The sequence below is a fragment of the Bombyx mandarina genome, chromosome 02, assembly GCF_030267445.1.
Source record: "Bombyx mandarina strain Sakado chromosome 02, ASM3026744v2".
Taxonomy (NCBI): Eukaryota; Metazoa; Arthropoda; class Insecta; order Lepidoptera; family Bombycidae; genus Bombyx; species Bombyx mandarina.
In genome coordinates, this window is record NC_143209.1 from 7,799,726 (window position 1) to 7,822,711 (window position 22,986).

The following is a 22,986-nucleotide window of genomic DNA, read 5'->3' on the forward strand; positions in this document are numbered from 1 at the left end:
TAGCAGACTTTAAGAAAGGAGGAGGATCGCGACTGTATTTTTTTATGTTTGTTGCCTCATATATTTTGACTGGTAGAATCGATTTTGATGATTCTTTTTTTATTAGAAAGCTGACGCTTCCCGTGTGGTCCCATTTTAATTTAGTCCAGTTCTGATAATGGTATCCATGAGAAAACCATATAAGTCTTAAATTTGATTTAAGTACGTGCGCGACAAATAGATGAATATAATGACTCAATATCACGCCAACCGATTTCGATGATTGTTGTTTTTAGTGTATATTAATTTGTTTTGGAGAACCTTCTTTTTTTTCTATTTGAAGTCGGTTTTTGTTAAAACATGTCTATTTACAATTATATAGTACATATTTGTAAGTTCTTAACTTTTATTTTTGTTCTTCGTATGTACCCGATCTGAACATAAACTCTAGATAGATGATATATGTGATTAATTTTTTTTTATTACATAGAAATTCAGGCGGTTGGGTTAGGTGGACGGGGCATCCGTCGAGTCGGGGGCCGGAGTGGGCCCTTCGTCTAGCTCTGGCCCCTGTGAAGAGGCAGTCTCCTCTCGCTGACGGTCACTTCAGGACCTAACCCGTGACTGGGAGAACCATCTAAGCAGTCCGTAAACCGGTGGTTGGGGTGAAACTAAGTCTCCAGTATGGCGCGCCCAGCTTGCAGCTGATGCGATATCCATGGTAACAATTTTGAGCCCAGCGGGATGGCAATTGTATGTAATGAAGCGATTTTTTATGATGTACAGAATTTAATGAAAGCTTCCTTGAAGCCGATTTCTAGACTCTTTTTCCCTGAAGAAGGGCTCCGGGCCACCAGTAATCTCTCCAACATAAAAAGTCAGATTTAAGCGTATGTCAGTATTGTTCCTTTTTGTTTCTTAGCGTCTTTAAGAAGGTGGAAAAATTTAATGAAATTACTGCAGTAACTTCTCAATTTTTTTAAATAGTATATTGACTTCTATTTTTTTAGCGTCGCTGTACTGAATGATCATTTAATTTCATCTAATCAAACACCTATACAATATATTATAATATCGCCTCATTTAATTCCATTCAATTTCATTTAATTTTGTACGAATTTAAATTACTTTTCATACAAATAGTGGTGGAATCGGTTTTTGTTCCAAAGTTTCCTGTATGAATTTATACTTCCTTTGCCTATCCAACTGACGAAATAAACAAAATGTTCAAAATGTCAAAAACTAAATTTTTATCCGGCATCGTTTGTTTTCTCGTAAATTTTTAAAGTAATAATAGAAATGGCTGCTCGTAATATAATAAAATTAGGCGCGTTAGAAGCTAAAAACACCGCTTTTCTATTATGTGACATTCAAGAGACCTTCAGGCCTCACGTAAAGCATTTTGGAGAGGTTGTAAAAGTTGCTAATAAGATGGTATGTTGTGTTTACTGATTAAACCGTTATGTAACTTCGTGATAAGAAAATAATAAAAGCATTAAAGATGTTTTCGTGCAAATAAATAAAGCGGTTACTTGGAACCGCTCACTAAAACCGGTACGATATCAGAGTTGGTAAGTTTTGCGAGTATGTAGGTATGTTTTGTTAGATATTGTTTTGACTTCCAATTGAAAGACGGCCTTTGACCGGTCACGTGGAAAAAGCCAAAAGAGCCATAAATTATAAGGCCTTTTTTAGCACAAATTTCTAAGTACTAAAACTAGTAAATACTATATACTATCATTACTTTCGCTTATATCCTGGGATAGGGCAATTCTTAAACTGATGATACTTTACGTACCTCATTTTACGATATATTAAAAGAAGACGAGTTCAATATCAGAATATCAAATTCAGTATCGACAATATAAAAATTTCAGCATCCATATTTACAAAGAAAACTTTATGGGACTATCCAAATATCCACTAAAATACTTCAAATCATGATCGATGATAACGCTGATGATAAACCACTCAAAAAAAAAAACTTTCACTAAGACATGAAAGAAATTGGCATTAAAAATTTTTTGCTAAGTGGAAAATAAATATCATATTATTAATTATTTTGCTGGAAGTACTTTTCTACTGTCAACAGTTCTTATTTTACTCAAGTATATCTTTATACCAGCTAATGAAGCGATTGAAGGTTCATTGCTTATATCGCATTGAATGATTTATAATGATTACAGAGTACACTATGGGTTTTATTTTCTTGCATTAATGATGGAAAAGTTCTTGGCACACCTGATAAATTTATTAATGGAGCTCATAGTCTTCACAAAGTAAATACTGTCTTCCACCTTGAAAATATTGTACAACAGTTTTCCCACACTTTAAAGAAATCTGCATGACGGCTTCATGAAACTTAAACAATTTGTAAAATCAAAGAAAGATAGTTGAAAGTAGTCTAGATAGATAAATACTTTGTTCTTGATGTTTCAAAAAAATTATATTTTAAATTCTAGGTAGAGGCAGCGAAACATTTCAAAATACCAGTCTACGTGTCCGAGCAGTACCCCAAAGGTCTCGGTCACACGACTAAGGACATCAAATTAGAAGACGCAGCTTTAGTATACGAAAAGACCAAGTTTTCGATGTACACTCCTGAGTTGCAAGAACGCTTGAAGAAGGACGTTCCTGAATTGGGCTCCATTGTCTTGTTTGGAATTGAGGTAACAATATCAAATTTATTACCATCTAAATGAAATGTATTATTACAAATCGTCATCTCCATAATGTACTACATGTTTAATGTCATATTAAATCTTAATCCTATCATCAGTTCTAAAAACAGTCAGTTTTTAATAGAATTTTGACTCCGTTAACATAGTAAAATATTAAGAAAATTAGCCAATAATAATGAAATCAAATAAACTGAAGCGAAAACTTTTTTTTTTATTGCTTAGATGGGTGGACTAGCTCATAGCTCACCTGGTGTTAAGTGGTTACTGGAGCCCATAGACATTTACAACGTAAATGCGCCACCCACCTTGAGATATAAGGTCTAAGGTCTCAAGTATGGTTACCACGGCTGCCCCACCCTTCAAACCGAAACGCATTACTGCTTCACGGCAGAAATAGGCAGGGTAGTGGTACCCACCCGCGCGGACTCACAAGAGGTCCTACCACCAGTAATTACGCAAATTATAATTTTGCGTGTTTCATTTTTATTACACGATGTTATTCCTTCACCGTGGAAATCAATCGTGAGCATTTGTTGAGTACGTATTTCATTAGAAAAATTGGTACCCGCCTGAGATTCGAACACCGGTGCATCGCTCAACACGAATGCACCGCGTCTTATCCGTTAGGCCACAACGACTTCATATTACGATTTACTGCATAAACATTCTATGAGTATTCTTTGAGAGTTCTGAGTTATCCTAGATTAAACATGTTCTTCTAAAAGAGAATATGGGATGGACGGATTTACGCCACTGATCATGCATTTGTATATTCATAATGGGCTAAAGTTGAATAGATGTGTTTATTTGTGTTAAAGATACACCCTATTATTACTAAGCTAATATTTTCATTGTTTCTATATTACAGGCTCATGTGTGTATAGAGCAAACAGTCATTGATTTGTTGAGTCGAGATATTGCAGTACATGTGCTAGCTGACGGTGTCTCCTCAAGATCTCTGATGGACAGAGGATTGGCTCTTCAGGTACAACTTGTGCACATTATTTTAACTCATTTAAACTTTATGGCTTATCACAAAACTGTATATTTCAGCCAACTATATGAAGTCTGTTTACCTATATTTTAAAGGAGATAATTAAAAATGACTGAAATCTGACTAGATACTTAAATAGGAGATACACTATAAGATGGTTATTCTGATTAACCTAAGAGTCATAACAGCATAGAGTAACTAAATCAACAAACTAAATTTGAAAGCTGACAAAAACAAAATATGAAATCCAATCAATTATATTATACATTTTAATGTTACATCTGCCTTTTATTGGGTTCTTAAGATTTCTCTTGATTTTTTTAGATTTAGTTCCTATACATTGTCCTGGTCTACTTAAAAACGTCTTAATAACTCAATTTAATTTCCAAAAACGTTTGATGCAATACTTAAAAATTTAAGTAGCATATTTCTCGAACATTAAAAGATACTGTATAGCCAATACAAAAATTCTATAAATTCTAACCTATCGGTGAGAATTTTATTTTCTAAATAATTCAACTTGATTATTTTTTATTTACAGCGAATGCAATCAATAGGCTGTTTCATAACAACGTCCGAGAACATTCTGTTTAAATTATTGAAGGACAAAAATAGTCCTGAATTTAAACCGATCTCTAAATTGAATAAGGAACCGACGGTTGATACGCTCGGTTACGACACGTTAGCCAAATTATAAAAAAAAAGTACTCAAATATGATTTTGAAACACGAGCATTATTTTTTAATTCATATACATAAATAAATTGTTGTCAGACAGACTGAGTTGATGGCTCTGAAGGTATCAAGACTGTGCAAATGTGGTTGTGAATATAACTAACATACATAAATTAAATTTTGTAGCTTTTTTCCATTCATGAAAATTCTTGTTTTTGTATATTTTTAATAAAATAAATGAGTCGTCTATTATCAAAGGTGGCAATCTGTGCATTTGGACAAAAGATTTTTATTGATATGTCAATACAGATTGATTTGAATATAATCGTCTCCTTCAAAGAATACGGTTCAAAACCTGCATTAAATAAAGGTTAATAGTTAACCTGTTATTTATCTAAGATGTCGTTCCGAAAAGTTTTGTGACTGCCAATGTAATACAAAGTCAATAATTCGTTTTTCTGATTTACCAATCATTGTCCAAAAGTCAGATTGCCGGCTTTGATAATAGTCGACTCAAATGCGTCTTTTGACATTGGCTGTTTCTTTTCTCGTTCCAGCGTCTCCAGTCCATCGGCTGTTTCGTAGGTACTTCAGAGAACGTTCTCTTTAAGCTTTTGAAAGATAAAAATCATCCTGCCTTCAAGCAAATTTCTAAATTAAACGTTACGCCCACCGCACACGAATTTGGCGGTAGTCAGTAAATAAAAAATATTTTTGTGAGGAAATTAACGATTTCTTTAAAAAATAATATGTAAAAGTAGCACCTAATTATTTTAGGTTATTTTTAAGGTTAACAGTGATCGAAGGAACAGATCAAAGCGTTTGAAAAAAATTATGACAGCAGCTGTCAACGTCAATTCTAACAAATAAAACTGAACTTGTAAATATATATATTTTTAATGGAATATTAAATAAATGACCATTTTTTTATCGTGCTTAAGTGTTTTTTTTCATTTCAATAAGGACCATTTAAGTTGCTCCCTTGCTGATTGCAATACCTGCAAAAGAAAAAAAGAAACATAAATAAACAATACTTGATTATATTTATTTAACACGTTGACTAAAGGATCCGGTCTTAGAAGCCAAGTTTAATCGTAAAATACATTATAAACATATGCATTAACTAATATTCATATATTAATCGATCATGTTTTGCTTGTGCGTTTAATAAAAGTTTTTGTTCAACTGGCATAATTAGGCCAATCCTGATTTTTCTTCTGCCAAACAACAACTATTCTGATTTAGACTAAAACTATGAGCTTTGTTCGTACTTTAAAGCTGCGATAGTAGTATTTCACTTTGAGAAGGCGGCACGAAACGAAAACCCTCTTGTCGTGACCGCCGGTAATTACATACCCGACCCTGTGGACCGATTGTTAAACAGTTGACGTCGCCCTAAACACGTCATTACGGATCCTCCCGATCCATTAACAGTGCTTTTAGGTACCTCAAGCACCGGTCACTGTCCTCGCCGAACCCATCGCCTGCGACCAAGGGCTCGACGAGTAAATTAACCCACAGACCCAGCCCACTGAGTTTCTCGCCGAATCTTCTTATTGGGTCGCGTTTCCGATCCGGTGGTAGATTCTGCGAAGCACTGCTCTTTCTAGGGCCAGGGTTAGCAACACTCCCGGTTTGAGCCCTGTGAGCTCACCTACACGTCAGGGCGAAACTGAAATATCAACATAGGTAGGAAAATGGAAGAAAGAAAAACTAGTATATAACGTTCAGTGCGGCTAAAATAACCCATGAGGTATCTTGTACGAGTAGCTGTAAACGTATGTATATCTATATAATAGGGGTTAAAGTATGAAATTGCCATTTTATTGTAATAGACACTTCGAATTGACTTAGAACCTTCATGGTTAGAGATTTTTTAGTGAAACTTTTTTCAAAGGGTACCTATGAGGTTCTTCTTTTAAAAAATGTGCAACATTCCATTACCTGTCGACTTTCAGTTGTTTTTTTTTTATTCAGCTTAGACAAGAAAGATGGATACTTTGAAAATTTGAGTGATTTTTTAATACGAATTTCGACGCGGAACTAATGCTGCAGAAACAACGCGCAATATCAATGTTGCGTTTGGAGAGGGGACTGCTAATGAACGCGCCGCGCGATTTCGTGATGGAAATTTTGATTTGAAGAACGAACAGCGTGGAAGACCGCCCTCCCACACATGTGAATTTTTTTTTTCTATTTTTTTTTCTACTTTAACACCTGCGATCAGTCGCCAAGACTTATAATCAGGTGAGTCGTGATTTAACAATTGGTTTGGAGGGACAGAGCCAATGCTCCGTCTCGCCTTAGTAGGGTAGCACGTTGGCTCTCTTGAGTCTTCGAATCGGATTTAGCTGCAATAGTAAGCTGGACAATGGGTTTGGGTGAGATGTCAAGCGGTTCTTATAGTTGGCTGAGTATCGTTTAACTTCATCCAAGACGGTTGGGATTTCCGGGTACTCGTGGATTTCAGAATTTCGAGTATACCAAGGCGCCGACGAGAGTACCCTCAGGATACTGTTTTGAGCTCTCTGGAGGCACATAATGTTGGATTTGCTGGCTGTCGACCACAGTTGGATTCCATACGTCCAGATCGGTTTTATTATTGAGCAATACACCCGTAGCTTGTTGGATAGGGATAAGGCAGCCTGTCTACCGAGAAGCCAGAGTAGGTTTTTAAATGTAATGTTAATTTCGTTACGTTTCGTTTTTATGTGGTCTTTCCATGTCATCCTTCGGTCCACACATGTGAATAACAATGAATTGAAAGAGATGATGGAAGCCGATCCGAGCAAAACTACCCAGGAATTAGCGGTATGGTTTAACGTTACCTTACCAAGAATATTGACTCATTTGCGTCAAATCAATAAAATAAAAAAATGTGAAATGTAGGTGCCTCATGATTTAACTGATCTGCAGAAAGAAATGTGTGTTGAAACTTATATTGCCTTGTTGAATCGATACAGAAATCAAGGAATATTGGATCGATCCTAAAGCAAAGCTTACCAATAAAAAGGTAATGGTAACTGTTTGTTGGTCTCAGCATGGTGCTATTCACTATAGCTTTCTCAGATATGGTCAAGAAATAACGGCAGATGTCTACTGTGCTGAAATCATCGACTCATGAATCGATCTTCACCATTATTGGTCATGATAACGCGAGACCTAATACAGCAGGAGAAACCGTTTTAACTCTACAGGAACTGCAATTAGAAACCATTCGTCACCCTCCGTATTCGCCGGATCTTGTTCCGGCGGACTACCATTTTTACTATACTTACTCAACAATCGTGATAAAAATCGGCCCTCCTCTCCGAGCCGGTCTGTGTGAACGGACCCTTATACTAACTAGAACCGCTTTGCTCATTCAAGGTGCGTTTCCATTGATCCTTTATGCCACGTACCGTCCGGCTTCAAATGAATTTCTCTACATGGTGATTCCCGGGCGTTATGAAACGTTCTTCTTCAAACGAGGCTTGAAAAGTCCTTAGCATTATCCATGAGCGACGGTTGATATTCACCTTCAGATCGGACGTGTGCTCAACTGAGTTTCTTTCTTTCCCTACGTATTGGCTGGTAGCCTAAAAGGCTATTCTAGCTACGCCCAGACGGGTAGGTGAGCTCACGGGCTGAACCTGCGAGAATTTGCTAGCACTAGCCCTAGCAAGAGCAGTGCGCCGCAGAATCTACCACCGGATCGGAATCGCGACCCACTGAGAAGATCCGGCGAGACACTCAGTGGGCTGTAGGAGTCTGCGTGTAATATCAATCAAAAACACACCACTTGCAGATACTCGCAGATAACGAATCCTTGCCTTTAAATTTCAACAAAGTGGTCTCAAGTTAAAGCTTTCGTCATCGTATTGATCAGCTTTCTTTAATTCCTATCAGACAGACAAGGGTCAGTTAAATGGTCTTCAGATGCTATAGGTAAAGCAGCATAGGATATATGGAATAGACTGGACGATCATGACAAAAAGAACGGCTGCTATCAATCATCGTGCAGGCACCATCATTGCAACTCAAGAATTATTATTATTAATTCGTATTTTTTATTACTTAGATGGATGTGCTCACGGCCCACCTGGAGTTAAGTGATTACCGGAGCTCATAGACATCTACAATGTAAGAGTTCTAAGGTCTCAGTACAGTACAGTTTTTTAATTGTATTTAACTGAATCGCCCGCCGCTTCTTCCGCGAGATGGTGCACTCGCAGAAGTCGAACATAACCTTCCAGGACTCGTCGCCGCCAAGCATCGACACCACGACGCCAGGCAGCGACAAGTCCGGACCTGGACACGGCGGAGCATACGCTCGCTGTCTGCTCCTTTTGAGAGGTGCAACGCCGTGAACTGGTCGTGTCCATAATGGTGGCATCTCGTCGTCAGCTCAGCTCCTATCCGGTGCATGTATTTCCCGAAGCATCCGTGCCCGGTCAAGACCTGCACCAGACGGAAGCCGAGGCGTCCTCCACCACGATTCACCCAGTCATCAAAGACCAGGTATACCCCACGTAGAGTTGGCCAACCGCCTCGACTACGTCATGTGTGTATACTCGGGTATTCTTAAGATATATTTGTATCTTTTGGTGTACAGGTAACCCTCCTATAAAACGGTAGATACGTTCCTACAAAGTCCCGTGTTGTGCGAAACCGTGTTATACCTATGAGACTAGAAGACAGTACAAAAACTTGAGTAATTTTATTGAACGTAACATTTCAACTGTGCCTGTATGTTTTCTTACCCGTTAAACATAAAAACTGGCTCGCAGTGCCTTTTTCAAATCAGCAGTAAACATTTCGGTTAATCCCTCCATATAGTTATTGTGTCTTCATAGTCCATAATGTATATAATTTCTAAATAATTTTAAACAAAAATCTCGTTATCGTGTTGTAGAAGTATTGTGTTATAAGAGGGTTCCCGGTCACCGTTCACGCCGAACTCCTCGCTTGCAACGAGGGGCTCGGCGAGTAAATTAACCCACAGACAGCTCACTGAGTTTCTCGCCGGATCTTCTCAGTGGGTCGCCTTTCCGATCCGGTAGTAGATTCTGAGAAGCACTGCCTTTGCTAGGGCCAGTGTTAGCAACACCCCCGGTTTGAGCCCCGAAGGCTTACCTAGACGCTAGGGTTACGCTGATATATCCTGTTAAGGCTATCAGCATAGGTAAAAAAGGAAGAAAAAAAACTGAAAACCACTGATCAATATTCAAAGCGACTAACGGCAAAAACATCAGCAGTTAGGAAATCAATGGGCACCTACAGGTTATAGCTAATTAAAAAAAAAAAGGAATTATAAGCTAAATAAAGAAAAAAAAACATACAGAGTGCACATTAAAGGGTTGCCAAAAGAGAAAAATAAAAGTGCAAATTTCAAAAATAAACTATTTTTAATAAACATACTTACTCTTATATTATACAATAATCATTACATATAATAAGTATTCACACTAAGTATGTTACATAAATATTTAGAGTTTTTTTTTAATATTTATTTAATTAATTATTCATTATGGTGTTCAGTATCTGAAAATGTCAATTAAGAAAGAGTAAAGTAAATATACAAGGGCGCTTGTAAAAAAAAAAAAACATTGTTAATCTGAATAGTCATTCCATGTAATGAAGTGTTAGTAAAAAAATAAGGAAAAGAAAACATACAAAAAAAACTTTAATTTTAAAATGTTATCAAAGATGGCGTGCCTATACGTTTATTCCTCTTTTGTATTTTAAATTTGACAACTGACATTTATCTGACTATTATCTGTGGTAAAACGTTTTTCTTTTTAATAATTTTTAAACAATTTGATAGGCTCGGGACATTTGTATGTAGGTATATGTATATATCTATGTATAATGTATACGCCCCATTATAGATTTTTTTATTATGGTTCACAAGACGATACTCTACTAGATTTGCCCCGCGATTGCAAACGCGTTTTTGTAATTCAGAAAGAATGAGGCACGTTGCATTTTCCCGGAATAAAGAGTTGCTTGTGACTTCTCGGATTCATAAGCTACCTTTTAAGTCAGTGGCTACGTAACGTGAACCCGCAAACACACTGTCGTATTCACTATTAGTAGATATACCTGGCATTGACATGGGTCATGTCCATAATAAAAAGCTTGTGTACCGTATTAACCCAAGTTGTTAAATGCAAAGTGGGTAATTTTATTTTGTCGGTTTAATTTTTAATGCTTAGTGCTAAGGTCTCAGTTTTCACAGTACAATGGCTGCCCTAACCTTCAAACCGAAACGCATTACTGCTTCACGGCAGAAATAGACAGGGCGGTGGTACCTACCCGGGCGGACTCACAAGACGTCCTACCACCAGTAATTACGCAAATTATAATTTTGCGGGTTTGATTTTTAATACACGATGTTATTCCTTCACCGTGAAAGTCAATCGTGAACATTTGTTGAGTACGTATTTCATTAGAAAAATTGGTATCCGCCTGCGGGATTCGAACACCGGTGCATAGCAAGCTACGAATGCACCTAACGTCTTATCCTTTAAGCCACGACGAGTTCTCACATTGCGAGTTTTCGTTAAAACCGAAGGCTATGTGTGGAAGAGAGACGGATATATACGATTAAATTAGAATTACAACGGCAGACTTCTACTCATAAATGTTTTTTTCTCCATCAAAACAACTGAATTTCCGAGCCGTGCACACCCGCAGTTTCGCTTGTACAGACTAAGCTTTACATATTTTTTTTTATTGCTTAGGTGAGTGGACGAGCTCACAGCCCACCTGGTGTTAACTGGTTACTGGAGCCCATAGACATCTACAACGTAAATGCGCCACCCACCTTGAGATATAAGTTCTAAGGTCTCAATTATAGTTACAACGGCTGCCCCACCCTTCAAACCGAAACGCATTACTGCTTCACGGCAGAAATAGGCAGGGTGGTGGTACCTACCCGTGCGGACTCACAAGAGGTCCTACCACCAGTAAAAAATCATCATTACATCGCGTAAGCGTATCGTGTGTTCAGTGTTGGAATGAAAGATATTCTTATTAAGGAATCGAACTATTTCCTTATCGAATTTCGCCAAAATCGATCGCGGTTTTACTTTCAGATAAAATTATCGTACATGCTCAAGATACACCCAATGTAATGATCAGTGATGAAACAACACATGTATACAAACACAAATGATATTACGCATGACATCCTTATCAAATGTCTACGATCATCAGAATACAAAATATTCATATAGCAAATGTATTACAAGAAAAAGCCTAACAAAAGTGCATAAGTGCCGCAAAAAAATCCGAATCGGGAGTACGGGTATCACTTCAAACGTAAACACAACTTCTACTAAACTTTATCAAAAACAAATAAAAAAAATTCAAACAAAAATAATTATACCAAACTACCCGCATATAACTGTAAAAATAGTAACCGGCAGGTTACTGACCCCGTCGGAGCCTACAGCAGACGAACCACGAAATTCAAAACAAGACTGTGTCTAAAATATCCTATTCAATCGGAATGGTTTTTACTCAGGGCATCCTCCACGTTAGTAATAGGTTAGTAGTGTAATTATTTAATTGTATATTGTGAATAAAATTATTTCCTTACATTATAAGTTAGATTAATTTTTGTTATCGTGTTGTTTGGTCGTGCGCACATGGCTTATTTTGCAAGCCAGATTTTGTTTCTTTTTACTTGTGTTTTTATGTATCTTTTGAAGTAAAACTTCTTTAGGTGCATGAGATGTAACGTCACGCAGGTACGCAACGGAAGTGTCGAAAATTTTTTTATACAGCGCCATCTATGAGATTTTTTAATACTAACGTGCGTATGAAGCCTCTCGTAGTGAATTTCAATTTAGGATTATACGTGACGTTAAAATATCGATTCACAGAGGGCACTACCTCATACTATAAAAGATGATTTATAATTATTTACTAATGATAAAATTTTACATATACTTAGACATTTAGGATAATTGTATTTTAATTTTTGAAGGTTTCACTTCTAACACGTGTGAATTGCACACATGTTCCTTTTTTTAGCTTGTGATGTGTATTGTGTGCCTAATAAATTTTAATAATATAAAAAATAAATAAAAGTGGCTTCGAACGCAACGCATGCGTGGTTAGATTTGATGTGATACCGTCCTCGGCTCAAGTATACAACAATCCATCGCGGCAACAAGCTGTACGCTACCAAAACAATCTATTGACTTGATCAATTACCTGGGCCACTGTTTGCTCTCCCAGGGGCACGTCCTCGGTGCGCAGCGCTGCCCGGCTTACGATCGACGTGGGATCAGCATCCAATATCACACTGTAATTACACAAAACAAATTAAATTTTACATATTGTTACGCCGGTAAGAGTAACGCCATCTATCGCCGCCCAGCAGAAACGAATATCAAAAGAACTAGTAAAATCGAGAACACTCGAGAAGTACAGCGCCATCTATTATCAAATAGGGGAAACACACATCGAAACTACTGAATTCAGGAATGTTCTCGATAATTGTAGAGATCTCGTATCGACTATAAAAGCGTTGCAGAGATGACACCAAAGCAGATAGTAGTCGGTACTATTTGAAGCGAAACAGCGAACGGATCACCTGAAGTGAATTACGTAATGTAATGTTTTCTTTAAGTGTTGTAAGTCAGTTTTAATTTTTACTTCGGTACAAGTTTTATTTATCCCGAGCACCAGCGCGTAACAATATTTATTATTATGCACTATGAAAATTTATCTGCCTTTTTAGTGGGAATCAATTATGCATTATCATTAAGGGATACGTGCATTTGTATACCCCATCTTGCTCTGAAACAGACATGCATTCCAGTTTTTACGGTGAAACAGACTGGACTTTTACTGACGGTAGCACCTCTTGTGAGTCCGCACGGGTAGGTACCACCGCCCTGCCTATTTCTGCTGTGAAGCAGTAATGCGTTTCTTTTTGACTAGTGGTACAGCCGTTGTAACTATACTTAGAACTTATATTTCAAGGTGGGGGCCGCATTTACGTTGTAGATGTCTATGGGCTCCAGTAACCACTTAACACCAGGTGTACCGTGAGCTCGTTCACCCACTTAAGCAATAAAAAAAGAAAAAAAAAAAAGATGCGGTCATGGTACCTATCCGTATGGGCTCACAGCCTACCACCAGTAATATTTGGAGCATACATTAGATCGAGCATCCACTCAATCTAAAGTCAGTAATGAAGATTCAATTAATGTGACTTTCAGAAATGGAGCGTGACATCTGCTCTTGTAGATACGAAGCATCTGGATGCTTCAGGACAGATCCTCATACACATCACGTCTTCAACTCTGACAGCCTGTCAACCATGTTGTCGGTGTCAATAGAAACACGTCAGTCTACGGACAAGTTCAAACATCCTTTAACACTATTCAAAAACACAATTAATTAAGTCCACTAACACGCATCCCTTTGGCTCCGAAAAAGTTTGAACATTATTATTATGGTTTTATGGTCACATTTCTATAATCATCATTTCTGTTATAATCATCACGTCTGCAGCGAAAATGACGCCACCTACCTTGAGATATAAGTTCTAAGGTCTCAGTATAGTTACAACGGCTGCCCCGCCCTTCATACCGAAACGCATTACTGCTACACGGCAGAAATGGGCAGGGCGATAGGGCGGTAATAGGCAGGGTATAATTTAAATTAATTATAGTCGAATTTCGACTACTGGGCGACCACTAGTAATAATAATTACAACATACCCGCCGTCGCAGATCTCATCGAAGGCAAGCATAACAGCATCCAAGTTCTCCATGAGGACTCTCCGCTCCATGTTCCTTCTTAGCAGCAAACTAACAGACTCGTAGAGTGCATTCAATACTGATTGAAGGATCAACTGAAAAGATAATGTCACTTAGTAATTTTTAGGTACTTAACTTAAACTTAATACCATGGACTTTGACCGTCATGTTTTAATAAGGGATTTTATGACCTGGTAACTAAGACCTTTAAGTCATGTCTTATTTTAATTTATATTCTTATTTTTATGAAAAATGATAATATGGAGTGAAATGAAATGAAATTAAGATGATTAATTTCAGACATTAATCAATTGGGATGAAATTAAATGAAATGATATGGGATGAAATATTCTCAGTAAAATGGTGGTCATTTACTGAGATTTTTTCAGTGGACTTTTTGGTGGATCCCGAGAAGTTACGTACAACGGCTTTGTTTCATTTTCCCACATTTGTGCACTTTCACAGATATTAAACAGTTAATAAACCACCGTTATTACACATTTAAACCTGAAGAAACACTAAATAGACAAAATAAAACAAATCACACAACTCCACTCCTCGCGCTCCCGCCAAAAAGTCGACCGTCATGTAGTTCAATGACAAACCTTGCATTTAGAGTAGATGGCTCGCTGGAGTCATGCTCTTATTGCCTACGTAATGAATTTCAATGTATCTAATGAAAGTACAGGATACTGATTATAGACATTGAAGATGAAAAAAAACCATTACAAATCTGCATGTCCAGAGGCAACTAAAGACCCTTTAGCGCTCTTATAAGAAAATTTACTAATAACTTTCTTCTTTACTAATAACTTTCTGGTATCTAAAGGTTTGTGACTGACCCGGTGGTGCACTAGTTAGCTCCCCTGACTGTTGGGCCAACGATTGTCAGTTCAATTCTTTCATCGGGCAAACATATAAACAAATAATAAATAAATATTTACTAACAATCACGCCACTTTAACTGGTCCCGTGATAAGTTCGTAAAGAACTTGTGTTACAGATACCAGATAACGGATATAAATGTAAGATTGTTATTATACACATACATATATTTAATATACATCCATAACCCTGGAAAAGACATTTATATTTATCATACAAATATCTTCCCTTGGCGGGATTCGAACCCGCGACCCCCTTGTGTAGTGACCATGTCACTCACCACTACACCAGACGGCCGTTATAGACATTGTATGATGAACAGGTTTTTTGGTTCATGGTCTGGGTGTTTATCATCTATATCTGTATTTATTTATTTTTATTTATTTATTTATTTAATATATTTTGTACACACAGCTGTTAAAAAAAAACGACAATAAGGATACAGAGTACAAGGGTACTACTTATTTCATGTTGAAATCTCTTCCAGTAGGCCCGCAAAAGGAAAGAAGAATTAGGGACACAAACCTAGTGCATACAGTAAACATTACATATACAGTCAAAACCGTTTACTGCAACATCGTTTAATACAACATGCCGGTTATAATAACCAAGAACAAAGGTCCCGGCTGAATGCCATATGACCGCCTTATTAAAAATATTGCTTTCTACGACATTGGTAATAACGACATACCTCATAAAACGACCACATTTAACTAATATTTCGGAGAATTAGATCTGTTAGAACGACCGGCTAAGCTGTATTGTAAACAATTTGAATAGGTATCCACATTTGCTTCAATGGCTATTAAAATCAGGAAAGAAAACAATAGGATTTAGTTTAGTGTAGGTTCTTTTCTAATTCTTAGAAACAAAACATGTGCATGCGGTAGAGTCAAAGCCCGCTTCTTCATATCTCTTCAGTTAGTTTGTTACTTATCTATACACAAGACGCACCAAAACTTTGTATTGTGGAGTTATTCGTGAAACTTTCAAAATGTCGCAAAGAAAAATAAAACAAATTAATATTGAAGAAAAATCGCGTATTATGTAAACATATTTTACCAATAATTCCCTATCGATTTGTTTGTACTTTCACGATACACATTAAACATCACCGGTTGTTACGACTATCGGTTTTTACGACTGAATATGAGCAGTCCCTTCGATGTCGTTATAACAGATTTTAACTGTAATAATATATACATATTACAAGATACAAAACAATATAATAATATATATACATATAAAAACACAACAGACATATACTTACTTACATATACATATTTATTTAAACATATATAAGTATGTTTATCAGGTTTTCTTATTCTGGATTTCATTTGTTATAATTTTTTTACCTAATCACTGGGCTAACCTCGTGCGAACTGATAGGGTAGGTGAGCTCATGGGTTCAACCTGAGAGAATTGCTAACACTAGCCCTAGCAAGAGCAGTGCTTCACTGAATCTACTACCGGATCGGAATAGTGGCCCACTGAGAAGATCCGGCGAGAAACTCAGTGGGTTGTGAGTCTCCGGTACCCATAACACAGGGAATGCTAAATTGGGGCCGGATGACCGTGCGTGATTTGTTCTCTATAATATTTTTTTTTCTTATTTACTAATAATTTTATATCAATTTATTAACAGAGACTGACAATTCTGACTATGATTTTACAAAAAATTTTCGCGGCCTTTTCATTCTATGATTAAAGACCGATAATGTCTTTAAAAAAACCTGTCGACGTCGCCCTAAACACGTCATTACGGATCCTACCGATCCATTAGCAGTGCTTTTAGGTACTACAAGCAGCAGTGCTTTTAGGTACTACAAGCACCGGTCACCATCCTCGTCGAACCCGTCGCTTGCAGCGAAGGGCTCGACGAGTGAATTAACCCATAGACACAGCCCACTGAGTTTCTCGCCAATCTTCTCAGTGCGTCGCGTTTCCAATCCGGTGGTAGATTCTGCGAAGCACTGCCCTTGCTAGGACCAATGTTAGTAACACTTCCAGTTTGAGCCCCGTGAGCTCATCTACATGTTAAGGTGAAGCTGAAATAGCCTCTCAAGGCGTTAGGATAGGTTGGGGAAATAATAATAATAAAACCTAAGACAAAGTTAAAAGTATTGTGGTTATTGTAACAGCTTGACAAAGAAAATTATGGAACACATCATACCTCATTTTCATGTGAGCTTCCCATAACATAGAAGAATAAATCTACGTTACTTTTATAAACACAAGTAAGACCATCCAGCATTATGATTTCTGCATTTGCTCTGTAAACATATATAAAAAAAACTAGTTTTAAAAAATATTTATTAAAATATCCATAATTTTCTTAAAATATTTACAGCATTGTTCCAGTTTAATTATTGTTAACTTAAAATAATTTTTATCTATGAATTATCATGATTGCCCTAAGTGTTTTTCCCTACCTATTCTAGTAAACTTGAGGGGTTATACTAGATTATCCAGGTGAGTAAGTGAGCTCACGGGGCTCAAACTTAATGAGATTACCCTATAACTTTTAATATAAAAAGAAATTATATACTGATTCTACAACTTGAGATGGATAGTTAGTTTATGGCTTGTCATTGGTGAGAGTTACATTATAAGAAGTTTTCCTGACAAGCCAAAATATTAATATTTGTTTATATAATTATAATTATATTCCAATATATATTTCAATTGAGAAATTATGTTAGTTTTAGTGTCATGTAGTTAATATTGACCTGTGAGTCTTATTGAACAAGTTCTTCTCAAATGCCTTCTGCTCCTTAGTTGTGGGTAGGACGTCTTTATCGTAATATTTGGCCAAAATTCTGTTTCCTTCATAGTCCAAAATGCACATCCCTTTGACAATGTACAATGTGGGTTCCTTGAACATAAAAAACATTGAAATTTACATAATGATGTGTGGCAAGCATACAAGTGTACAAATACCTAATACCTTAGTAATACCTAATTTGAAATAAGTATTTTTGCTATCTTTGCTGTGAAAGCAGTATGGGTTCCAATTTGGAGAGTGAGTGATCTGTTATATAATTCAGAAATAAAGATTTCAACCCCATCTCGTGAGGTAGGGCACAGCAATCTTGCTGTTGTCAGTGAGCTCCACCGGTCATTTCCAAATATGTTTTTTTGTAGTCTCTTAATCATTATCCCTAAAGGATCAAGTTTCTATCAGACTTAAAATTTAGAGCATAATTTATTCAAGGTCCTAAAAGTGAAGAAGTCTAAATGTTAATAACATTTCTATAATCAGACTACCTTATAATAATGAGATTTTTATTTAAAAAAGGGACATGTTTTTTGACAGATTCACTGTAGTTTTTACGATTAACAGACCAATACAAAGTAAAACAGTATTTCAAGGTGTAAGGATTATTAGTGATTGTTAATTAACTCTGATACATTGTTTGCTTTTCGATCCCCTTACAGATTTAGTAGTTATCAAGTATACATTCCACTAGTATTGCCTGTACTATATTCTGCCTCCTAAATATTCGCTAGTAGCCTAGAGGGCTATTCAAGCTACGCCCAAACGGGTAAGTGAGCACACTGGCTCAACCTGAGAGAATTTGCTAACACTAGTGTTGGATGGTTAAATTTGAGGGATTGGGTTCTGTAGGTTGATGAGGGTCTATTTAAAAACACACTGCTTCATTATAATTATATTGCATATAGTTTGAACACTTTTACACCATTATAAAATTATTATATTTATATTTTTTCTAAAACTTCTACATGTTGTTCTGACCGTGTCTAGATGAGAAGTACAACTTTTTCTTAGGAGAATACAATCATCTGTTTTTTAAACATTTAAAATAATTCTAATATTCGAAATCTGTAATCATGTGTCAAGTGTTGCCTGCCATTACATTTATATTCAAACTCCAACAACTAGCCCTAGCAAGAGCAGTGCTACACAGAATCTACCACCGGATAGGGAATGCGACCCACTGAGAAGATCCGGCGAGAAACCGTGGGTTGCATTTATAGGTGTACTAACACGTTGTGTATTAACTACTAAAAGATAGAGGTATCACTATTCTTCTGTCTTGTGTTTTGGTTGAAATGTTTTTAAAGTGAAAAATAAATGTTTGAAGTTAGAAAGTCACTTACGAACAGAGAACCTTCCATCGTTGTGTGAACCATTGTGTGGGTTAATAATTTTTCACTGTATTATTATTTTAAAGAATAAAAAATTCCACATTAATTAACCAACAGCGACAAGCTCATCCGTGTTGACGTGTTTAAGTTTGACATCTGGAAATATTCATATTTTGTCAACTTGGAAAGGCAAAGGGAAGCTACAAAATCTTTTGGATTGTTGGGTCGACAAGGTGGATCTTTTATGGAAAAAATAAAATAACTGAAACCTTCTTATGTACTCATTATAGAGGTTTATTTAATAAGTAAATCGTAAAATTATGCCTCGATTCTTGCGCATGTGAGATTGAATTATATGGATAAGTCGTTTCTAATAATGTTGTATCAATTTGTTTTTAAGCAATTAAGAGAAAGTATGTATGTACTGTAGTAAAAAATATATATAAAGGAATTATTATTTTTGAATTTTGATATTTTGGGTGTTAATATTTTTAACTGTGATTAATTTTTAACTGTGAATTTGTCTATGATACAGGGAAATTAAGTGAGATATGTACAGAGAACAACATCTCCTTAATTTCCTTAAATAAGTAAAACTTCTTTAGAATCGTTTTGATTTCAAACTCGATGTAACGAAAAAAGAAGTCCATAGAGACACAAGCACATAAATATAAAGGATTCAGCCGGCGAGAGAATGAAATAGAACACATTAGACGTTCTCAGTGTACCGTAAAACGGGGTCAATAGAAATTACGGGGTGAATAGACACAAAACCAGGAAAGTTTTTTATACCATAATATACAATGATTTTCGTCAGTAAATCTACTATTTTTCTTTATATTTTAAAGAGACAACATTTTTTTTTACACTGGCAAACTCTGATTTGACGTGAAGTTAGGCAAAGGTTAAATAAAATACGTTTGAATGTCGTCGGTCGAACTACGTTAATTTGTCCTCCAGAAAAGTTACTAATTCTTTATATGTTAAACGTTGTGTTCAGTGATAAAAGTTTGATATTATTATTCTGTGGTTCATCAGGAACAAATTTTGTGTATCGGTAAGTACAATTATAATTTAAATTTATTGATATTTATGAAAATATTTGTATGTGTACAATTTTATAATGTTTGGGGTAAATAGAAACGCCAAAGGGAGAAATAGACACGTAATATGGGGTCAATAGAAACGTAGTATAGGGTTGATAGAAACGAGAATGTTTGGATAGAAACGAGTAGGGGGTCTATAGAAAAACTGTTGTTAGGGTTGACACAAGCGTATGATGTGTGTTGATAAAGTAATTTTTACATAAACTTAAACAAAAAGTCGCGACTAGTTGAGTTTATGGTGTAATTTTCATTATACATATATTATTATATGGTATTTATGTGATGTGATAATAATCAATTCATGTTGTGTGCCTGTTAAATTGAGATATTCGACATTTGTTTAAATAAACATATATAAACTCAGGCAACTTTTTACTTTTTTACAGGTAAACATATCCAACATGCCGCGCATATATAAAGCAGATCCAAGGGGCAAAAGGTATAATAAATATGATGTAAGTCTTATATCCGAAGCAGTAGAAGCATATAGATCTGGCAATAAATCTCTAAAATTCATAGCTGACAAATTTAAAATAGACAAATCAGTATTATATAGGCACGCTACTCGAACTATGAAAAGGCACGGGGGTCAGACTGTCCTGTCGGAGGAGACTGAGGAAACGATAATAAAATATATAAATATATGTGCCGACTGGGGTTATCCATTGGACTCTTTAGACTTGCGATTCCTTGTTAAGTATTATCTTGATAAAGTAGGAAGGACAGTCTTAAAATTTAAAAATAATTTGCCTGGCCCAGACTTTGTAAGAAGCTTCCTTAGGAGGCATAAAGACCAAATATCGCAACGAAACTGTCAAAATATTAAAAATAATAGGGCAGCAGTCTCGCCAATGTCGTTAAAAAAATATTTTGAAGAATTAAAACTGTCTTTAGAAAATGTTGAGGCTCAGAATATAATAAACTATGACGAAACGAATTTAACCGATGACCCTGGCCGGAAAAAAATTATAACAAAACGTGGTACTAAGTACCCAGAAAGGGTAGTCAACCATTCTAAGTCCTCCATATCGATAATGATGTCAGCTACCGCTGAAGGGGATTTGTTGCCACCCTATGTGGTGTACAAGGCCCAAAATTTATACGATACGTGGTGTGAGAATGGGCCAGCGGGAACTAGATATAATCGGTCTCAAAGTGGATGGTTCGACGGCAATATATTCGAAGATTGGGTAAAATCCATTGTTTTGCCTTATTTTAGAAATAAAGAAGGGAAAAAAGTTCTTATTGGGGACAATTTGTCATCACACTTGTCTTTAGACGTAATAAAATTATGTCATGAGCAAGATATATCATTCATCTTTTTACCAGCCAATAGCACACATTTAACCCAGCCATTGGATGTAGCATTCTTTCGTCCAATGAAGATGGCCTGGCGTAACATTCTGGTTAAATGGAAAAAAACAGATGGCAAGTCCCAAACATCTCTGCCCAAAGGATGTTTCCCAAAGCTATTAAAAAAACTCATGGAAGACCTCTCTGAAAATGCCAAACAAAATATAATATCTGGTTTTAGGAAGACCGGAATCAAACCTATTGATCCAAATCAGGTTTTGAGTAGACTGCCAGAAGAACTAGATGTAAAAGAAAGTGGAGAAAATGAAGTTGAAAAATCAGTATTAGACATTCTCAAAGAGATGCGGTATGGAACAACTAATATAAACGAACCAAAAAGAAAAAGAAAATTAGAAGTTATACCAGGAAGGAGTGTTGGTTCTTCTGAAGATTATGGAAAAACTGAGGAAGAATCAGAAAATGTAAAGGAAAAAGCCAAGAGAATCGGAAAAAGGACGAAAAAGATAAATAATGAAGAAAGGATTTATGACGAAGAAACGGCGTATTATGATGAAATGGATAAAAAAGTTTATAAAGGCAAGGGTAAAGGAAAAAAAACAAAAGGAAATAAAGGCAAAGAAAATGAAGAAAAAAAGGAAATTGTATATCAGAAAAAACCAGATGATGCTAACTCTTTAAATAATATACAAAATACTGAAATTTATTATTTATCTAATGAAGATATAGAGGCTATGTCCATTACTATTGCAGATTACGTTTTGTATGAAGGAAATGAAATAGTGATAGCCGAGAATTTTACAAGTACGAGTACAGAAGGTAAAGAGAATTTGACACCGAGAATAAAGAAAATTAGTACAAATAATAAAGTAAACATTCTTGCTGACGAAATTATATCTCCAAGTACTTCGGACAGAAAGATATCAGTTCATTTAAATGAATGTAGACAAATTTCTCCACATTCTTTGGTTAAAACTGCTAATCAACCTAGCACAAGCGGTTCGAAAAGTACTATGGTGCCTGCACCACGATCATCGTACTACACTAAAGATGCTGATATTCTCAAAGATTTGATGGACGATGATATTATATAGCTACAAAATAAATTATAAGAATCTCATTCGAAGAAGTGATTTAAAATTAATAAGACTGATAAAATAATAAATAAGGGATAACTATTATCATACTCTATGATTCCTAGTAATTCTAAGGACTGTGATTTAAACTTCTAAGTGCAATTTATAATAAATAGGTACTCAAAATATTTAGTTTCATTTTACAAAAAATCAGGCAACTTACCTAAGGTGGTGAGTACCTACATATGATTATTTACCTACATATACTATCGAAAAAGTAGCAGCCCTAGCATTTTTTTCTATTTACCCCATATGGCGTATCCATTGAACCCACATCCAGTCCAAATAGAAAACACATATATTTTCGTCTTTTATGTAATAAATAAAGTATAAAAATACTTTTTACTAT

The 22,986-nt window shown here is 35.9% G+C and overlaps 3 protein-coding genes across 5 annotated transcripts; 2 read left to right on the forward strand and 1 right to left on the reverse strand.

Moving 5' to 3' along the window:
- The first annotated feature begins 1,198 nt into the window (after positions 1–1,198).
- On the forward strand, positions 1,199–5,259 carry LOC114241909 (isochorismatase domain-containing protein 1). 2 transcript variants are annotated; one of them, XM_028172895.2, is made up of 4 exons: positions 1,199–1,413; positions 2,442–2,648; positions 3,529–3,645; positions 4,886–5,259. In XM_028172895.2, exons 1-4 carry the CDS (start codon positions 1,279–1,281, stop codon positions 5,027–5,029), a joined length of 603 nt encoding a protein of 200 aa, XP_028028696.2. In that variant the 5' UTR covers positions 1,199–1,278; the 3' UTR covers positions 5,030–5,259. The 2 variants fall into 2 exon arrangements, with proteins under 2 accessions (XP_028028696.2, XP_028028695.2); XM_028172894.2 differs by lacking the exon at positions 4,886–5,259 and adding an exon at positions 4,196–4,825.
- On the reverse strand, positions 5,207–19,241 carry zetaCOP (COPI coat complex subunit zeta). Of its 2 annotated transcripts, none has more exons than XM_089736010.1 (6): positions 19,097–19,241; positions 17,704–17,849; positions 17,148–17,247; positions 14,051–14,184; positions 12,534–12,624; positions 5,207–5,326 (listed from the first exon to the last, which is right to left on the reverse strand). In XM_089736010.1, the coding sequence occupies exons 1-6, from the start codon at positions 19,127–19,129 to the stop codon at positions 5,279–5,281; spliced, it is 552 nt and encodes a 183-aa protein (XP_089592136.1). In that variant the 5' UTR covers positions 19,130–19,241; the 3' UTR covers positions 5,207–5,278. The 2 variants fall into 2 exon arrangements, with proteins under 2 accessions (XP_089592136.1, XP_089592140.1); XM_089736014.1 differs by lacking the exon at positions 5,207–5,326 and adding an exon at positions 9,697–9,851.
- A 566-nt stretch (positions 19,242–19,807) lies between these two features.
- On the forward strand, positions 19,808–22,763 carry LOC149503431 (uncharacterized). Its single transcript, XM_089735757.1, has 2 exons — positions 19,808–20,141; positions 20,577–22,763. Exon 2 carries the CDS (start codon positions 20,592–20,594, stop codon positions 22,593–22,595), a length of 2,004 nt encoding a protein of 667 aa, XP_089591883.1. The 5' UTR covers positions 19,808–20,141; positions 20,577–20,591; the 3' UTR covers positions 22,596–22,763.
- Positions 22,764–22,986: the final 223 nt, after the last annotated feature.

Bases quoted from the DNA above. Each gene is read 5' to 3' on its own strand.
- LOC114241909 (XM_028172894.2), top strand. From the start codon at position 1,279: ATGGCTGCTCGTAATATAATAAAATTAGGCGCGTTAGAAGCTAAAAAC. The intron at 2,649-3,528 runs GTAACAATATCA...TCTATATTACAG, and splicing joins TTGTCTTGTTTGGAATTGAG to GCTCATGTGTGTATAGAGCA. The intron at 3,646-4,195 runs GTACAACTTGTG...TTTTATTTACAG, and splicing joins ACAGAGGATTGGCTCTTCAG to CGAATGCAATCAATAGGCTG.
- zetaCOP (XM_089736010.1), bottom strand. From the start codon at position 19,129: ATGGTTCACACAACGATGGAAGGTTCTCTGTTC. The intron at 17,248-17,703 runs GTCAATATTAAC...ATATGTTTACAG, and splicing joins TTGTTCAATAAGACTCACAG to AGCAAATGCAGAAATCATAA. The intron at 14,185-17,147 runs GTATGATGTGTT...TTATCTTTTCAG, and splicing joins GAAGCTCACATGAAAATGAG to TTGATCCTTCAATCAGTATT.
- LOC149503431 (XM_089735757.1), top strand. From the start codon at position 20,592: ATGCCGCGCATATATAAAGCAGATCCAAGGGGCAAAAGGTATAATAAA.